The sequence below is a fragment of the Ovis canadensis genome, chromosome 5, assembly GCF_042477335.2.
Source record: "Ovis canadensis isolate MfBH-ARS-UI-01 breed Bighorn chromosome 5, ARS-UI_OviCan_v2, whole genome shotgun sequence".
In the NCBI taxonomy this organism is placed as follows: domain Eukaryota; kingdom Metazoa; phylum Chordata; class Mammalia; order Artiodactyla; family Bovidae; genus Ovis; species Ovis canadensis.
Genome location: NC_091249.1, coordinates 84539924 through 84559710, shown reverse-complemented (window position 1 = coordinate 84559710; position 19787 = coordinate 84539924). Strand labels below are relative to the sequence as shown.

At 39.9% G+C, this 19787-nt stretch overlaps 1 protein-coding gene and 2 long non-coding RNA genes across 3 annotated transcripts; 2 read left to right on the top strand and 1 right to left on the bottom strand.

The window, feature by feature from the left end:
* The first annotated feature begins 284 nt into the window (after positions 1-284).
* Positions 285-6061, top strand: LOC138440466 (uncharacterized). The gene is made up of 3 exons (XR_011257040.1): positions 285-733; positions 1559-1636; positions 3641-6061. It is a non-coding gene; the product is annotated as an uncharacterized lncRNA (long non-coding RNA).
* Positions 6062-7732: 1671 nt separating this feature from the next.
* On the bottom strand, positions 7733-19393 carry LOC138440467 (uncharacterized). Its single transcript, XR_011257041.1, has 2 exons — positions 18164-19393; positions 7733-8279 (listed from the first exon to the last, which is right to left on the bottom strand). It is a non-coding gene; the product is annotated as an uncharacterized lncRNA (long non-coding RNA).
* Positions 8527-8935, top strand: LOC138440465 (large ribosomal subunit protein eL42). Its single transcript, XM_069590021.1, has one exon. The coding sequence runs from the start codon at positions 8570-8572 to the stop codon at positions 8888-8890; it is 321 nt and encodes a 106-aa protein (XP_069446122.1). The 5' UTR covers positions 8527-8569; the 3' UTR covers positions 8891-8935.
* Positions 19394-19787: the final 394 nt, after the last annotated feature.

Genomic DNA, 19787 nt, shown 5'->3' with positions numbered 1-19787 from the left:
AGAAAATGGTTAATCATTGGAGCTTCATAATCGCCAAGATCAAAGCCTGACAATACAAATTTTTATTTCTAGTGCTCTGAATGTTAAAAAGTAGAACTATGTGGCTTTACAGTGCTTTTCATCCCTGAGATTCTACGATGCATCTCCTCTGCAGACACAATATGCAGAAAATTCCCAGCTCCACATACACAACTTGAAAAGAGAAGCAGCGCGCGTGCTCCTTTCCTGGAGGCCGGGGAAGGGGCGGGGGGTGCGAGTTGGGGGCGCTAACCGTTTGCCAGTGCGCCTGCGTGCGAGGATTCGCCTCGCCCTGTCTGCGGGCGGGAAGGCTCCAGGAGAACCCGGATGGAGCCCCGCGCGGTAGGAACGGGGGACGCTGCGGGCGCAGCTATCACACCGCGCCCCGCAGGGTCCTGCTCCGGGGTCGCCCCCGAGAAGCCGCCGCCTGGACTGGTTCCAGCTCCCGGAGGCTGAGCCCTAGCCTGAGCGGAGAGGGAAGTGGAGCCCGAAACGGGCGCCTAAAAGAAGCTCGAGCATCCCTTGGGCCTGCGCCTGCGTCTCGGAGCCGTCGGCTGGAGACCGAGCAGTCTTCTTTCCGCGCCACCGGCGTCCTTAGCTCGCCCTGGCAGCCTTCTAAATGCTCCGTCCTTTATAATACACCAAGCCTTACCAGTTACGAGCCCATGTCGTTTACATGCACGCTCATAATTAAACCTCCCAACAACCCTGTAAGGTAGGTACTATTGTCATCCCCAGTTGAGGGACTGAAGCTTGGACAGGTCCCAGTCTCTAAGTGACAAAGCCAGCATCCCAGGCGTTTGCCTCTGGAGTATTTGCATTGCATTCCTTTACCTTCTCTCCTGGTTTTTGCTTTTCATAACGTAAAGATAGTGAATCCAACCCTCTGCCTCCCTGGATACCTGCACCTACCATGGACTGGCATAGGCAGAGGCCAAGTAGAAGTCTGATTGTGTTTGGTTTGGTGTTTAAGGTTTACTGCCGCACTTTGGTGTTGTCACTGCTGACATAGATGTTTTAGCCTTTCCCGGGTATTTCTGTTATATGAATGTTTACTTGTAACTGACTGATTTTTCTCTCACTTGTGATACTGTTTCATATTTACACTTCATAAACTTGCAAAATGTTTTACTCTGTTGCATCTGTTCTTTCATTCTGCATCTTTAGATGGCTTTCAGCAAATTCTCAAAAATCTTTCTGAAAAGTAATTATGTCTATCTTAGTAAGTAAGCGTTTTTGTTTATTTTACTGTTTATTATGGGAAATTTCCAGCATACATAGAGTGAGTATCATGTAATGATGTGTGTCCATCATCCAGCCAACTCAAGACCAGTCCTGTTCTAGTTCCACCCCCGTTGTGTGTGTATGCTGAAGTACTGTATTTCAGAGAGCCCAGACATCATTCCACCAGTTAATAATTAAGTCCGTGTTTCTAATGATGAAGACTTTTTAAAAACTCAACCATACCATTATCACACTGTTTCAGTTAATAATAATTCCTTAATAAGATGATGCTTTTTTTAATGTTTACATATTTTAGGGTATTGTGATTGCTAAATACCACAAAGGAACAAGTGAGAATCGTGAGATTCTATAACACAAGAAAGCCTCTTGGGCGGTAAGTTCATCTTTGAGGATCTTAAAACTTCTTGCTACCTAGTCTCCCTTTTTGAGGGGGAGGGAGAACAATTTTTCTAAAAATTCTCTTTTTCCAAACAGGTAAATCTTCAATCAAAATATATGTGAGTAGCATAGAATGGATAGGAATACACTCTTAACTCATCCCATAATTTCTAGTTGGAAGTCATTAGAAATAAACATGAAGTAAAGAAAATCATTTGAAGTAAAGCTTTCTCCTTCGCTTTCTCTGTACCCCCAAAATATACATAACAATGTACAGAAAGATAAGCATTTTTTTATGTTCATCTCATAATTCTGTTATCAGTTAGGAGAGGTTCTAAACACAGTCTGCCCATGGTCTCCTCACTTGACAAAAGAAAGCTTAAGATCAACTCTAAATTGTCTTTATCGACTGGCAGACATCTGTCAATTTTAAACTGGTCAATAGCAACCATATGGTAGATCAACTTGCTAGTTACATAGAAGTACATTTTACAACTAGTTATTCTTGGCAGAGCCTCTAGCAAGCTAGGGCTTTAAGTAAATATTCTTGGCTTACTTACTGTGAGTTTTTTATGGCTAAAGTGGGTATTTGGATTTCAGTGTATCCCTGTTACATTATTTCAGCCACATTCTGTGGCACAGAACTTTGGGAATCATTTATATGGGAGATAGAATTGTTTTCTAAGGTATATTTGAGCCTACATGTGGATTATACCATTACTCATTGCTCAGGAGGGAGAAAGAGGAAAAAAGAAAACATATCTTTCTTTTTAGGTCCCTCAGCTTTCATAGGAAGTTGTCATCAACTCAGAAAAGGTAAATGGGTGTTAAAGCATTTAGTGTTTACTTAGCAACCTAGAATATCTATAAGGCTAGGAACTGGCCTGGGGATGTGTTCATTCCTCTAAATCTGTCTGTGTACTTGGATATGTATCAGAATCACCCGGACAACTCTATTTTAGATTCTCTTGTCCTGCTACTGGAGAACGATGATATATTAGTTCCGAGGTGGTACAGGGACATGTTTTCTTTCAGAAGTGCTCCCAGTGATTGTGATAGGCACTCTCGTTAAGAGATTCCTGTTCTGGGTACTATTCAGAAAAATTATCTAAAACACTTTATTTAGAGTACATATTTGGGGCTCCTACTCCAGAGTGAGGGGATCAGAATGTCTGAGTGTAGGGTCCAAGAATATGTATTTTAGCAAGAGACTTAGATGATTCCTCCATTTATTTACTGGAGAATACCTGCCTTCTACATCCTTTCCTACTATAATTAAGGCTTTGCTTCTATGAGAGATTTTTTTCTGAAATTTCAATAACAAGAATAGTTGTGTTTCTCCTGAGCCACTTGTTTTGCTTTTTTTATATGACAGTATGAATCACGGACGGATGGTGCATATCCTGCTTCAAAGGTGGCTTAGTCAGACCTGTTTGAAATTCTCTGCTTAGGTTGGAGTCAAAGCCACTCACGGCTCAAATAGTTTTATAGACTATTTGATTTAAATCCTTATATATTAGAAAGAACTAGCCAGCATGTCAGAATCTGCCCTTAGAGTATTTAGTGAAGACTTCCTTCTCCATTCACTGGTTCATAACTGGGGGGTGTGCACGCATCTCTGGCATAGGATGGAAGGAAGGGATGGCAGTGAGATGCCTTTTCTGGGGATACAAAATGTACCAGATTTGTTTGGAATATACATCATTGAAAACAAAGTAAGCCATACCTGCAGCTCACCAATAGAGAACTTACAGGGTATTCACAATTTGCATAAGCCCTAATCTCTCATATATAACTTGCTGGCAAGGTGTTTGTTCCAGGACTTTAGCTGTGAGTTTGCTCAATTTATGTTGTCATATTGTCATGGCTTACTTTGAACTGACATGTTACAGGATATTTCTTGACATGTACACAGATGACAGGATGGCATGAGAAGTGGCTTTGTTTTCATTCAGTTAGCCACTGGTTTTTAATGTCTGGATTATATTTTACTTCCAAGCAAAAATCTTCAACATCTGTGGAATACTGCGTGAGAAGTGTGGGGTGCCATGTCGAAGAAACGCAAATGGGACGATGACTATGTTCGTTACTGGTTCACCTGTATGACAGAGATTGATGGAACTCAGCGCCCACAGTGTGTATTGTGTAACTCGGTATTTTCAAATGCTGACCTCCGACCATCAAAACTGTCTGACCATTTTAACAGACAGCATGGTGGTATAGGTGGGCACGATCTCAGTAGCCTGAAACATGTGCCAACACCAGCTGATCAGAGTGAAACCCTGAAAACATTTGGAGTTGCATCTCAGGAAGATGCCTTACTACAGGCATCATATCAGTTTGCATATTTATGTGCCAAGGAGAAGAATCCTCATACAATAGCTGAAAAATTAGTGAAACCTTGTGCACTGGAAATAGCACAAATAGTTTTGGGACCAGATGCACAAAAGAAGCTTCAGCAGGTACCCTTATCAGATGATGTGATCCATTCTAGAATTGATGAAATGAGCCAGGATATCTTACAGCAAGTTCTAGAAGATATCAAAGCCAGTCCTCTTAAAGTGGGTATTCAGCTTGCGGAGACAACAGACATGGATGACTGCAGTCAGCTGATGGCATTTGTGCGATACATAAGAGAGAGAGAGATTGTAGAAGAATTCCTGTTCTGTGAACCACTGCAGTTAACAATGAAGGGAAAAGATGTGTTTAACCTGTTCAGAGACTTCTTTTTGAAACATAAGATAGCACTCGATGTATGCGGCTCTGTTTGTACTGACGGTGCCTCTACTATGCTAGGAGAAAATTCAGAGTTTGTTTGCTGTGTGAAAAAAGAGGTACCTCATATCGTGATCACACATTGTTTGCTGAACCCTCATACACTTGTCACAAAGACATTGCCTACAAAACTGAGGGATGCTCTTTTTACTGTGGTGAGGGTAATAAATTTTATCAAAGGGCGAGCTCCAAATCATCGCCTGTTTCAGGCTTTTTTTGAAGAAATTGGAATAGAGTATAGTGTTCTCCTTTTCCATACTGAAATGAGGTGGCTTTCCCGAGGCCAGATACTTACTCATATTTTTGAAATGCATGAAGAAATAAATCAGTTTCTTCACCACCAAAGCAGCAGTTTAGTTGATGGCTTTGAAAACAAAGAGTTTAAAATTCACCTCGCGTACCTTGCAGATTTATTCAAACACCTAAATGAACTTAGTGCATCTATGCAAAGGACTGGAATGAACACAGTATCCGCTAGAGAGAAGTTGTCTGCCTTTGTTAGGAAGTTTCCATTTTGGCTAAAGCGGATTGAGAAAAGAAATTTTACCAACTTTCCTTTTCTTGAAGAAATTGTTGTTTCTGATAATGAAGCTTTATGCATCGCAGCTGAAATAACACGGCACCTGCAACAGCTGAGCAGCTTCTTCCATGGCTACTTCTCTGTTGGAGATCTTGATGAGGCAAGTAAATGGATACTGGATCCATTTCTCTTTAATCTGGACTTTGTCGATGATGGATATTTAGTGAAAAATGATCTTGCTGAATTACGAGCTAGTGGCCAAATCCTAATGGAATTTGAGACAATGAAGCTTGAGGACTTCTGGTGTGCTCAATTCACAGTGTTTCCCAGCCTGGCAAAGACAGCGCTAGAAATCCTTATACCATTTGCAACTACATACCTTTGTGAGTTGGGATTTTCATCACTTTTGCATTTTAAAACAAAGTCCAGAAGCTGCTTGAATATGAGTGATGACATCCGTGTGGCTATTTCAAAAAAAGTTCCTCGTTTCTCAGATATCATTGAACAAAAACTACAGCTCCAGCAGAAGTCACTGTAAAATGACAAACTTTTTGTGTATAATTTTTAACATATTCTTAAGTCCATTGTAAAATTAAGCTATAATTCTCTCTTTTATATTTATGATATACCAAATGCTATGTTTTAGAAAGTTTAGCATTTTTAACTTTTGATTTTCATGTGAGATGTGAAAACGTTTTGAGAATAAGAGCACAAGCAGCAGAAAAGATTAAGTGCTACTAATACATAGGATTCTTCTAAGTATCTGTTTAACCTTTTGATGTGATACATATAAAAAAGACACCCAAGCACTGGAATATCCAAGCTACTTGGTATAATAGGCTATGAATAGAGCCAAGAGAAAAAGAGAAGACCTCCCAGAACACACATTAAAAGTCAAAGGCAAAGGATGAAATGACATACTGAGTCCTCCCATGTCCTTGAGGGTTGTTTTAGGGAGGTAATGTTATCAAGAGGATTTTAAAATGTTATAGTGAAAGAAAGGATGATCCTAGTTAATTTAAGATTTATTTTTAAATGTATTATTTGGAGTTAGTCCCAATGTCCATTCCTCTGGTTCTATGCTTTAAATTCCATGACACTAATAAACATCCTGATATCTTGGTAGTCACTCCTTGTCTTCTTTTAAGTTACATCTAGACTCCAAGTCATTGGGGCAGCTAAAGAGGAGATCCTAGAGCTCTGTTCAAGAGATTTCTAATTTAACTGGCCTGGGCCAAGGAGCTTCATTCTCAACCAGCTTTCCAGACAGTTCTGATGGATTCTTTGGCCCTCTCACCTCATCTTATTTTTCCTACACTTAGTTTTCCTTTGCCCCAGTTTCTTCACTTATTTTATACCTTATGCTATATGTATTTTTCTAAGATTAAAACTTTTGAATGGATCAAAATATAAATAATAGAGAAATGTTGGACCAAATATCTGGGCACCTGATGACCCAGCCAAGTCAACATGTAAAATTAACCACCACAGCTACTATCAACAATCCCTGTGGGTCAAAACATTCTGATTTCCATTTTGTCTCTTCTGTGCTCAAAGTGCATCCACCTTATCCCTCATGACTGAACACTGCCACATGGCCCTCGCTACTCCAGGATCCTGTCAACCCCACCAAAATCCATGAGCTCATCTCAGTGGCAGCACCTTCTACCAGCCCACAGAGAACAACCACCACAGAGATTTCTGAGGATATTGGTGATCTCCTCACTAATGTATTGCTCAGTATCTCAGGGAAGGGGTGTCCTCTGGGCCCTCTTGAACTATATAGCACTGGGGGTAGTGGGTGAGGGAAGTTTGAAGGTCATACATACAAGTTCACCAACATTTCTGTCTCCCCAAGTCTCTGAATTCCTTTCTCTTCATTGTGCCAGGGAACTTCTGGGATCTCAAACTCATTATATGTAGGTCACTGTTCCGTCCAAGTTCTCCAAGCTTAAGTCCAAACTAACATATTAAGTCCAGAATCCCTGATAGAATCACTGATATTCCCATATCAGTGCATTTGGCCTGTTATATCCTGCCTTTTTTGGTCTAATGCTCCTAGAATCCCATTCCCACATCTATTCACCAGGTTTCTGCCTATATAAATTAGAAAAATCTTGTAGTTCTTTTGTATTATACACTCTTTCCTCCAGGTTCAGACTTCGTACTTGTTGCCTTGGAATGTGCTGGATCTGACCCTAGTTATGGGTCTAGTGGCAGCGAAGAGCAGTAAGGTAGGTCTTGAAGAGTATAGGTATCTCCTTCAGTCACCTGTCTCGGTGACGGTATTCCAGGGACTTCAAGCAAAGGGAGCCTAATCTCAGACACAGAAGGGGAAGGCTCAGAGTGACTTAGGGGTTAAGATTCTCAGTTTCATCTGAGTCCACCTGGACGTCCTCACTCCAAGTCCGGAGGACACTTCCCCAATCCTCATCCTGACTTTCACTGTGGGACATCAGCTGTGAACTCAATCTACATTAAACTCTGCAACCTTCACAACGAAATCCGGTGTCTGAGTTAGTAACTCTGATGGATCTAAGATACCTTTAGGGGCTGTCATAGACCCTCTCTAGTTCTCTGACTGGGACTTGAGCTGAGATGTTAAAGGGCTGAGTGTGTTTTCTTTCTGTAAGCACTCCAGAGCACTCAGAAAGAGGCATCTCACCCCACAGTCCTTGTAGTCATCGTTATTCCCAGCAGCCACTTGGGTCCCCCAAGGTGCTTGTTGAGTCTGGCTCAATAAGCCAGGGTTTCCTGAAAGCACAGTATGGCGAAAGAATGAGAAAGACACAAGAATTGAAAGCAAGGATCAGGGGACCAACACCGCTCCAAGATGAAGAAGCCCAAACTGATCAAGCCAGCTTTATTAGGTTTTCAGGCAGGAAAGTACATGCAAAGGGGAACGTGCTCTCAGAAGCATATAGAGCCATATGGCTGTTAAAGATAGGCTAGGAATGTAACATAAAGATTAACTAAGAAAGATTTACTTTTAACTAACAATTTAGGTTGCTGTCTAAATAACAAATCTCCAGATACAAAAAACATTTGACTCAGAGACTCCAGGTCATCGAACAGTCTGATGGCTTCCCACCTCCAGGCACGCATCCTGCTTTCAAGATGTTTTTCTGTTCCCTCTGGACTTAATCCAAGAGTCATATGTCTTGATGTATCTGGTCAGCAAGACTGACAATGCTTTTGCACGCCTTTCCTGGGGTCTGCTTTTTCTTCCTTGTACTTGCTTCCTACATCTCCCCCTTTTTGTTTTTCAGCAAGCAAAGAATTGTAAGAAAGGCTAATTGTTGTTGGTGATGTTGTTGGTGATGTCATCTCGCTGTTCTCCAGACTACACAGAAGCAAAAGAAAACAATTAAAATTACAGCAGAGGTTAACATAATTCAATATCCATAGGCCTTGTTCTGTTTAAGAGGATTTAGAGAGGATATACCATTAACAATAGTACCAAGTAAATTAGATCCAGAAATTATATCCAACTTTTTATTAAAGGTTTTTAATATATCATGTTGTAGATCTTGAATATCTAGAGAAATATTTTCTTGATTTAATAAATGTTGCTTGATTTTGTCCCAATTAAACCTTGACTGAGCTTTCTGTGCTGGTATCGCTCTCGCAAACATGGTGAATGTTCCAAAAACCCGCCGGACTTTCTGTAAGAAGTGTGGGAAGCATCAGCCCCACAAAGTAACACAGTACAAGAAGGGCAAGGATTCTCTGTATGCCCAGGGAAAGCGGCGTTATGACAGGAAACAGAGTGGCTATGGTGGGCAGACTAAGCCGATTTTCCGGAAAAAGGCTAAAACTACAAAGAAGATTGTACTGAGGCTTGAATGTGTTGAGCCCAACTGTAGATCAAAGAGAATGCTGGCTATTAAGAGATGCAAGCATTTTGAGCTGGGAGGTGATAAGAAGAGAAAGGGCCAAGTGATCCAGTTTTGAGCTTCGTATTTTATTATGAAGACAATAAAAATGCCATCAATAAAATCCTCTTATTTATGCTTAAAAAAAAAAAATAAATAAACCTTGACTGATTGTATTTATGTGCTGTAACACAAAAAGAGGTGTAATTCCTATCACATTTTAATTGTCACTGCTTTTGTAAACTAACCAGTTGATCTCCCAATAGTATTACTGTCTGTTGGAGATCAGCCACCTGAGAAGCTAATTTTCCATCTATTTTTTGTTGAGTGGACTATAAAATGTCAGCATCCTTATGCTATTCTTGTACAAACTGTACTATTTGAACAGACTGATGTAAAGCTACTCCAGCCACCACAGCAGTGGTAGTGATAGCCATAATACCTAAAATAGCAGCTATAAGCATTCCAATGAATCTTTTGGCACATTTTAAACCTTTAATAACTTCTTCAATGGCATACAGTGTAGGACTTTCTTGCCAAGATTCTTTGTAAATCTACTGGTATCCAAATGTCCACTCTAGTTTTAAGAATACTCTGTAAGCTGTCACTGGATGGGATAGTATTATTTAAACGTGTAAAAGGAACACTGTAAACAATTTATAAGTCCTGTAATTTTATCATAATTAGCTGGACCAACCATGAATACAAAAGGAAGTTTAACAGAAGCTTGGATATTATGAGTAGAGTTTTTTGTAGAAGTAAAAGTTGTTTTAGGATCATTTAAAATATATTCGACCCACAGCAAACATTATCCTCAATGGTGAAAAATTGAAAGCATTTCCCCTAAAGTCAGGAACAAGACAAGGGTGTCCACTTTCACCGCTACTATTCAACATAGTTCTGGAAGTTTTGGCCACAGCAATCAGAGCAGAAAAAGAAATAAAAGGAATCCAAATTGGAAAAGAAGAAGTAAAACTCTCACTGTTTGCAGATGACATGATCCTCTACATGGAAAACCCTAAAGACTCCACCAGAAAATTACTAGAGCTCATCAATGAATATAGTAAAGTTGCAGGATATAAAATCAACACACAGAAATCCCTTGCATTCCTATACACGAATAATGAGAAAGTAGAAAAAGAAATTAAGGAAACAATTCCATTCACCATTGCAACGAAAAGAATAAAATACTTAGGAATATATCTACCTAAAGAAACTAAAGACCTATATATAGAAAACTATAAAACACTGATGAAAGAAATCAAAGAGGACACTAATAGATGGAGAAATATACCATGTTCATGGATTGGAAGAATCAATATAGTGAAAATGAGTACACTACCCAAAGCAATTTACAAATTCAATGCAATCCCTATCAAGCTACCAGCCACATTTTTCACAGAACTAGAACAAATAATTTCAAGCTTTGTATGGAAATACAAAAAACCTCGAATAGCCAAAGCAATCTTGAGAAAGAAGAATGGAGCTGGAGGAATCAACTTGCCTGACTTCAGGCTCTACTACAAAGCCACAGTCATCAAGACAGTATGGTACTGGCACAAAGACAGACATATAGATCAATGGAACAAAATAGAAAGCCCAGAGATAAATCCACACACATATGGACACCTTATCTTTGACAAAGGAGGCAAGAATATACAATGGAGTAAAGACAATCTCTTTAACAAGTGGTGCTGGGAAAACTGGTCAACCACTTGTAAAAGAATGAAACTAGATCACTTTCTAACACCGCACACAAAAATAAACTCAAAATGGATTAAAGATCTAAATGTAAGATCAGAAACTATAAAACTCCTAGAGGAGAACATAGGCAAAACACTCTCAGACATAAATCACAGCAGGATCCTCTATGATCCACCTCCCAGAATTCTGGAAATAAAAGCAAAAATAAACAAATGGGATCTAATTAAAATTAAAAGCTTCTGCACAACAAAGGAAAATATAAGCAAGGTGAAAAGACAGCCATCTGAATGGGAGAAAATAATAGCAAATGAAGCAACTGACAAACAACTAATCTCAAAAATATACAAGCAACTTCTGCAGCTCAACTCCAGAAAAATAAACGACCCAATCAAAAAATGGGCCAAAGAACTAAATAGACATTTCTCCAAAGAAGACATACGGATGGCTAACAAACACATGAAAAGATGCTCAACATCACTCATTATTAGAGAAATGCAAATCAAAACCACAATGAGGTACCACTTCACACCAGTCAGAATGGCTGCGATCCAAAAATCTGCAAGCAATAAATGCTGGAGAGGGTGTGGAGAAAAGGGAACCCTCCTACACTGTTGGTGGGAATGCAAACTAGTACAGCCACTATGGAGAACAGTGTGGAGATTCCTTAAAAAATTGCAAATAGAACTACCTTATGACCCAGCAATCCCACTTCTGGGCATACACACCGAGGAAACCAGAATTGAAAGAGACACATGTACCCCAATGTTCATCGCAGCACTGTTTATAATAGCCAGGACATGGAAACAACCTAGATGTCCATCAGCAGATGAATGGATAAGAAAGCTGTGGTACATATACACAATGGAGTATTACTCAGCTGTTAAAAAGAATTCATTTGAATCAGTTCTGATGAGATGGATGAAACTGGAGCCGATTATACAGAGTGAAGTAAGCCAGAAAGAAAAACACCAATACAGTATACTAACACATATATATGGAATTTAGGAAGATGGCAATGATGACCCTGTATGCAAGACAGGGAAAGAGACACAGATGTGTATAATGGACTTTTGGACTCAGAGGGAGAGGGAGAGGGTGGGATGATTTGGGAGAATGACATTCTAACATGTATACTATCATGTGAATTGAATCGCCAGTCTATGTCTGACGCAGGATGCAGCATGCTTGGGGCTGGTGCATGGGGATGACCCAGAAAGATGTTCTGGGGAGGGAGGTGGGAGGGGGGTTCATGTTTGGGAATGCATGTAAGAATTAAAGATTTTAAAATTTAAAAAATAAAAAACTAAAAATTAAAAAAAAAAAAAAAAAAAAAAAATAAAATAAAATAAAATATATTCGGTATATCAACCATTCCATGTCTCAGGAGTTTTCAAAGCCATAGGTATTTTCCAGATCTCATTATGAATAGGATGGTGAACTAGATGCCGAAAGGGAGGGGCAAATCATATCCCATTAGAAACCAAAGATTCATTACCAAATGTACTAAGAGTCCCATTAAAAAGCAGAGACATTACTTGCCAACAAAGGTCTGTCTAGTCAAGGCTATGGTTTTTCCAGTAGTCATGTATGGATGTGAGAGTTGGACTATAAAGAAAGTTGAGCACTGAAGAATTGATGCATTTGAACTGTGGTATTGTTCGTCTCCAAGGCAAAGCATTCAATATCACAGTTATCCAAGTCTATGCCCCAACCAGTAATGCTGAAGAAGCTGAAGTTGAACAGTTTTATGAAGACCTACAAGACCTTTTAGAACTAACACCCAAAAAAGATGTCCTGTTCATTATAGGGGACTGAATGCAAAAGTAGGAAGTCAAGAAACACCTGGAGTAACAGGCAAATTTGGCCTTGGAATACAGAATGAAGCAGGGCAAAGACTAATAGAGTTTTGCCAAGGAAATGCACTGATCATAGCAAACACCCTCTTCCAACAACACAACAGAAGACTCTACACATGGACATCACCAGATAGTCAACACCAAAATCAGATTGATTATATTCTATGCAGCCAAAGATGGAGAAGCTCTATACAGTCAACAAAAACAAGACCAAGAGCAGACTGTGGTTCAGATCATGAACTCCTTATTGCCAAATTCAGACTTAAATTGAAGAAAGCAGGGGAACCCACTAGACCATTCAGGTATGACCTAAATCAAATCCCTTATGATTATACAGTGGAAGTGAGAAATAGATTTAAGGGCCTAGATCTGATAGATAGAGTGCCTGATGAACTATGGAATGAAGTTCGTGACATTGTGCAGGAGACAGGGATCAAGACCATCCCCATGGAAAAGAAATGCAAAAGAGCAAAATGGCTGTCTGGAGAGGCCTTACAAATAGCTGTGAAGAGAAGAGAGGCGAAAAGCAAAGGAGAAAAGGAAAGATATAGGCATCTAAATGCAGAGTTCCAAAGAATAGCATGAAGAGATAAGAAAGCCTTCTTCGGTGATCATTGCAAAGAAGTAGAGGAAAACAACAGATTGGGAAAGACTAGAGATCTCGTCAAGAAAATTAGAGATACCAAGGGAACATTTCATGCAAAGATGGGCTCGATAAAGGACAGAAATGGTATGGACCTAACAGAAGCACAAGATATTAAGAAGAGGTGGCAAGAATACACAGAAGGATTGTACAAAAAAGATTTTCACGACCCAGATAGTCATGATGTGATCACTAATCTAGAACCAGACATCTTGGAATATGAAGTCAAGTGGGCCTTAGAAAGCATCACTATGAACAAAGCTAGTGGAGGTGATGGAATTCCAATTGAGCTGTTTCAAATCCTGAAAGATGATGCTGTGAAAGTGCTACACTCAACATGCCAGCAAATTTGGAAAACTCAGCAGTGGCCACAGGACTAGAAAAGGTCAGTTTTCATTTCAATTCCAAAGAAAGGCAATGCCAAAGAATGTTCAAACTACCACACAATTGGACTCATCTCACATGCTAGTAAAATAATGCTCAAAATTCTCCAAGCCAGGCTTCAGCAGTACGTGAACCGTGAACTCCCTGACGTTCAAGCTGGTTTTAGAAAAGGCAGAGGAACCAGAGATCAAATTGCCAACATCTGCTGGATCATGGAAAAAGCAAGAGAGTTCCAGAAAAATATCCATTTCTGCTTGATTGACTATGCCAAAGCCTTTGACTGTGTGGATCACAATAAACTGTGGAAAATTCTGAAAGAGATGGGAATACCAGACCACCTGACCTGCCTCTTGAGAAATCTGTATGCACGTCAGGAAGCAACAGTTAGAACTGGACATGGAACAACAGACTGGTTCCAAATAGGAAAAGGAGTACGTCAAGGCTGTATATTGTCACCCTGCTCGTTTAACTTCTCTGCAGAGTACATCATGAGAAACGCTGGGCTGGAAGAAACACAAGCTGGAATCAAGATTGCTGGAAGAAATATCAATAACCTCAGATATGCAGATGACACCACCCTTATGGCAGAAAGTGAAGAGGAACTAAAAAGCCTCTTGATGAAAGTGAAAGAGGACAGTGAAAAAGTTGGCTTAAAGCTCAACATTCAGAAAACTAAGATCATGGCATCTGGTCCCATCACTTCATGGGATAGATGGGGAAACAGTGGAAACAGTGTCAGACATTATTTTGGGGGTCTCCAGAATCATTGCAGATGGTGACTGCAGCCATGAAATTAAAAGACGCTTACTCCTTGGAAGAAAAGTTATGACCGACCTAGATAGCATATTCAAAAGCAGAGACATTACTTTGCCGACTAAGGTCCGTCTAGTCAAGGCTATGGTTTTTCCTGTGGTCATGTATGGATGTGAGAGTTGGACTGTGAAGAAGGCTGAGCGCTGAAGAATTGATGCTTTTGAAGTGTGGTGTTGGAGAAGACTCTTGAGAGTCCCTTGGACTGCAAGGAGATCCAACCAGTCCATTCTGAAGGAGATCAGCCCTGGGATTTCTTTGGAAGGAATGATGCTAAAGCTGAAACTCCAGTACTTTGGCCACCTCATGAGAAGAGTTGACTCAATGGAAAAAAACTCTGATGCTGGGAGGGATTAGGGGCAGGAGGAGAAGGGGATGACCGAGGATGAGATGGCTGGATGGCATCACGGACTCGATGGACGTGAGTCTGAGTGAACTCCGGGAGATGGTGATGAACAGGGAGGCATGGTGTGCTGCGATTCATGGGGTCGCAAAGAGTCGGACACGACTGAGTGACTGAACTGAACCATTTTTGGATAATCTGTTTTTAAATAGATCTCTCCATGTCCAATGCAAATGGGGGTACTTTCAGATCCAATAGTGTAATTGTTTAATATATATCCTGCTTCTTCTGGTTTATCTGGGAAACTTTGATCATAGGGGCTGGGAAGCCAAGCTGAGTCATTCACAAAAATGGGAACTGTTGAATCTTCCCATGTAATAGAAGTGGGTTAGGAACATAGAAAGAAAGAAAGTGAAGTCGCTTAGTCACGTCCAACTTTTTGTGGCCCCATGGACTGTAGCCTACGATGCTCCTCCATCCATGGAATTTTCCAGGCAAGAGTACTGGAGTGGGTTGCTATTTCCTTCTCCAGGGGATCTTCCCCACCCAGGGATCGAACCCAAGTCTCCCGCATTGCAAGCAGACACCTTTACCGTCTGAGCCACAGGGAAGCTCACTCCCAATATTAATAATTGGAATTAGCCTGTACACTTACTGCCATTGTTAACAATGTTACCATGGCCAAGAACAGGTTGTCAGGTGTTTTAGGAAGTTTTCACCTCTGTACTATCTTTTCAGCTTCTTGGCATAGCTTCTTTATTTGTCCCCATGTTGGTAGAGTGGCGCTCTGTGTCCGTTTAGTTTTGGATGGACCTGGTCTAAATATTAATTGAGACATGGCTCCAATTGGTGGTCAAGCAGGGGATCTATGTCAAACCATGTTCTTTTCTTTCCTATACCAGATTTTTCATTTGGGGATCCACGGATGTTCATTGTCCTCTGTCAAAATAAGAGCATAACCTCGTCCTTGTTTAAGCATAAGCCCTGTTTTCCACTGTTTATCATCCTTCCACATTATTTTTTGGTGAACTGTCTGTGTGTGTTCTTTTTTACCAATTATTTCATGAGATGTTTGTACCTCATCCCAATGTACTTCAGCTGCTTTTCATTACTTCCCCTAATATAAAAAAATAATAAATTTAATATAAAATAAATAAATTTAACTTAAATTTAATATAAAAAGTGCTATAGCAAGTTTATTTTTAGGGGAGTTAGGCCCTAATCCATACCTCTCTCTCCCTTTTTGTTTTAATAATATTTGTTTTAATGTGTGGTGGTCTCTTTTTACTGTCATTTGACCTTGAGGATTATGGGGAATTCCAGTTACATGTTGAATTGACCAATCTTTAAAAAATAATTTTTAAGTATGGCTTTTATACACTGGGCCATTATCTGTTTTCATAGTTTTGGGGAGTCCCATATATGCATCTTGTTTAAAATGAGAAATGCAATGGAAAGTAGTCTCTCCTACATGATGTGAAGCAAAAATCATTCCTGAAAACGTGTCGATAGATACATGAATCAGTCCAGAATTTCCAAAAGATGGCATATGAGTTACATATGTTTGCCATATAACATTGGGGTATAATCCTCAAGGATTAATGCCTTCTGGCAAAGATGGGATGACGTTAGTTTGTTGACATGTAGGGCATTGTGAGATGATGTCACAGCAACGATGTTTGTTGCTGTGAAATTTGAAATTTATATTGTCATCCTTTTACATTTGTATGAGTTAATTCATGAAATTAAGTGGGTGTCATAAAAGAGATAAGTTTGGTATCTATTGTCTCATTATCAGCCACCAATGGTCCAGGAAGTTGGGAATGGGAACGAATATGGGTAATATAGAAAGGATAAGTTCTATTATTTATTACTGATTGTAATTTTTAAAATATTTGATATATTATTAGATTGGATGTAGGGATTGTAATCAATCTGAGATGTGACTTTTATAGCATATTGGGAATCAGAAACAATATTAATGGGGGCATTGATATCTGTCAAAACAGTAAGAATAACATCTAATTTAGCTTTTTGTACAGAAGAATATTGGGATTGTCAGGTTTTTTCTATAGGGCCAAAATATCCAGATTTAAAATCTTTGTTTGCATCTGTAAAATAAACATCAGCATCTTTTATAGGGTCTGATTTAGTAATCTTGGGTAGTATCAGGGTATTTTTTTTTAGAAAATTAATAAGTTTAGATGATGGAAAATGACAATCAATATTACTTATAAAATTAGAGAGAACAATTTGCCTTTCAATATTTTGCATACATAAATTTCAATTTATTCCTTTGAAAAAGGGACTATAACATTGTGTGGATCATATCCGGAAAGATGTTGAGTACGATTACTTATTTTAAAAATCAGTTTGCTGATCATATCTATTATAGGTGGTTAGCAATTTTACTTGTTTATGAGGTAAAAATACCCATTCAAGTATAGCTTCTGTTAACATTCTCCATTTTCCTGATTTTTTCTTTATAACAAAAACAGGGGAATTCCAGGGGCTAGTAAATTCTATGACATGTCCCAATTCTTTTTGTTCATTAACTGATGTGGTTAAACCTTCTAGTTTTTCTTTTGTTAAGGGCCTGAATTCAAAATATGCAGCAGATCCCATCAATTGTTCTAAAGAAATGTTAACGGAGAGGTGGTGGGGGCAAGATTGGTGGCTGCATTCCTATCAGCTTGCTGACTAGCCTCATCTTGTCACCATCTCCTGAATTGTGAAAATTCAGAGTAGTTAAACAGGTCCTAGCAACCATCTCCCAATTATGAGGGATCAATCTTTCTGCCTGTGACACACCTTGAATCAATCCCATAGTATAAGGAGAATTAGTTCCATATTGAGTACAAGCCTGTTTGATCTCTTTAATAATTTTGAAAGGTAAAGGGTTATAATCATAATTTAATCCTCTATGTGGGAATTGAGGTCTGGGTGGAACTTGTGTCACTATTACAGGAAGAGCTAAGGCATCTTCATCACCTTGTAACTGAGCCATACGAACTCCCCTATGAAATGGAGAGATCGGATTGGGAAGGGTTACTTGTGGCTTTAACATAAAGCCATCATCCCAAGGAGTCTCCAGATCAAAAGGAGGAGGCTCACCCAGGGGTGCAGACGGGCGAGCTGTTCTAGCAAATAAAATTTGTTCATTACTTCCATAACATTTCCCTCTTTCAATTTTGCTTTTAAAGGTTTTTCTCCTCCTCTGAATCACTGTTGTCATATATATTTAACTCTTCAAACTGTGTCTCTGAGAAGTGGAATCATCAGACTTGGAGACCTCAGATTATAGTGGACCCAAAGCCGTGCGAATGAGATTTCCTAATGACCATACTGACAAGGGTATTTTTCTCTACTTTGATAAGCTTGGCACAAGCAATGCATTACTTCTTGCCATTCTTTATACCTTAAAGTTCCTTTAGCTGGATCAAGCCAATAGCAGTGTTTTTCAATAGCAGAAAATAAGTCTAACAGCAGACAAAGAGACTTGTACTCCTGAGCTTTTCAACAAAGTCTTTAACACTGGCATATATTCTGCATACTTAGAAGGATTTTGCCCCATTGTTACCCTGATTCAAAAATCCACGGGGGTGTACTTACCAAGTACTTCAGTCGTCCACCGCACCAGCTGAATTTCCCTGTGTTCTCCACTGCTCTGAGCTGAGCATCATAGGCTGGTTTCACTTTCAGGTCCCTGTTTGGCCGCCACTTGTCGAGTCCAGCTCAACAAGCCAGGATTTCCCAAAAGCACAATACAGAGAAAGAATGAGAAAGAGGCAAGAATGGAAGCGAGGGTCATGAGACCAACACCGCTCCAAGGTGAAGGTGCCCAAACTGATCAAGTCAGCTTTATTATAGGTTTTCAGGCAGGGGAGTACGTGCAAGGGAGAACGTGCTCTCAGAAGCATATGGAGCCATATGGCTGTTAAAGATAGGCTAGGAATGTGACATGAAGATTAACTAAGAAAGACTTAGTTTTAACTAATGATTTAGGTTGCTGTCTAAATAACAAAGCCCCAGATACAAAAAACATTTGACTCAGAGACGCCAGGTCATGGAACAGTTTGATGGCTTCCCACCTCCAAACACACATCCTGCTTTCAAGATGTTTCTCTGTTCCCTCTGGACTTAATCCAACAGTCATATGTCTTGAGGTATCTTGTCTGCAAGGTTGATAATGCTTTTGCATGCCTTTCTTGGGGTCTGCTTTTTCTCTCTTGTACTTGCTTCCTACAGTACCTGCTTTAGATTTGTTTTTTTTGTTTTTGTTTTTGTTTTTTTTTTGGCTACACCTTGTGGCATGCAGGATCTCAGTTCCCCAACAAGGGATTGAACCTATACCCCCTGCAGTGGAGGTCCCCAGAAGGTTCCTTATCACAATAATCTACAGCCAATAATTTGATTAATCAGGGCTACTCCATACCATGAGTTACTAGCATCTTATTTCCATGACAAGGAGTTCAACACTGTACTCAAGTCTAAAGACAAACCCAAACACCTAAAAAGGGGGTCTGTTTCCTGAGATCCCTTGTTCCAATTTCTGTATCAGTCAAGGTTCAGTCAGGAAACACAAACGCCACCAGTTACTTTTGCAGAAATAATTTAAAGAACTGTCAACCAGGTATTCGGAGAAGGCAATGGCAACCCACTCCAGTACTCTTGCCTGGAAAATCCCAGAACGGGGGAGCCTGGTGGGCTGCCGTCTATGGGGTTGCACAGAGTCGGACACGACTGAAGTGACTTAGCAGCAGCAGCAGCAGTAACCAGGTATTAGAGAACTAGAAAGGTAAAAGGAATACTGTAGTAAACACAGAAAGCAGTTACCATCCCTAGGGCTTGGAAAATAGGAGAAGAGCTCAGGATTAATAAAATTTAGAAGCTTGGATTAGGGGTTCCATGGAGCTGGGACAGAGAAGGCAGTAGCCAACTGATACATGTATTTTCTTGGGCTGCAAAATCACTGCAGATGGTGACTGCAGCCATGAAATTAAAAGACGCTTGCTCCTTGGAAGAAAAGTGGTGACAAACCTTGATAGCAGATTCAAAAGCAGAGACATCACTTTGCCAGCAAAGTTCTGTATCGTCAAAGCTATGTTTTTTCCAGTAGTAATGGGTGGAAGTGAGAGTTGGACCATAAAGAAGGCTGAGCACCGAAGAATTGATGCTTTCAAACTGTGGTGTTAGAGAAGACTTTCGAGAGTCCCTTGTACTGCGGTGAGTTCAA

Bases quoted from the DNA above. Each gene is read 5' to 3' on its own strand.
- LOC138440465 (XM_069590021.1), top strand. From the start codon at position 8,570: ATGGTGAATGTTCCAAAAACCCGCCGGACTTTCTGTAAGAAGTGTGGG.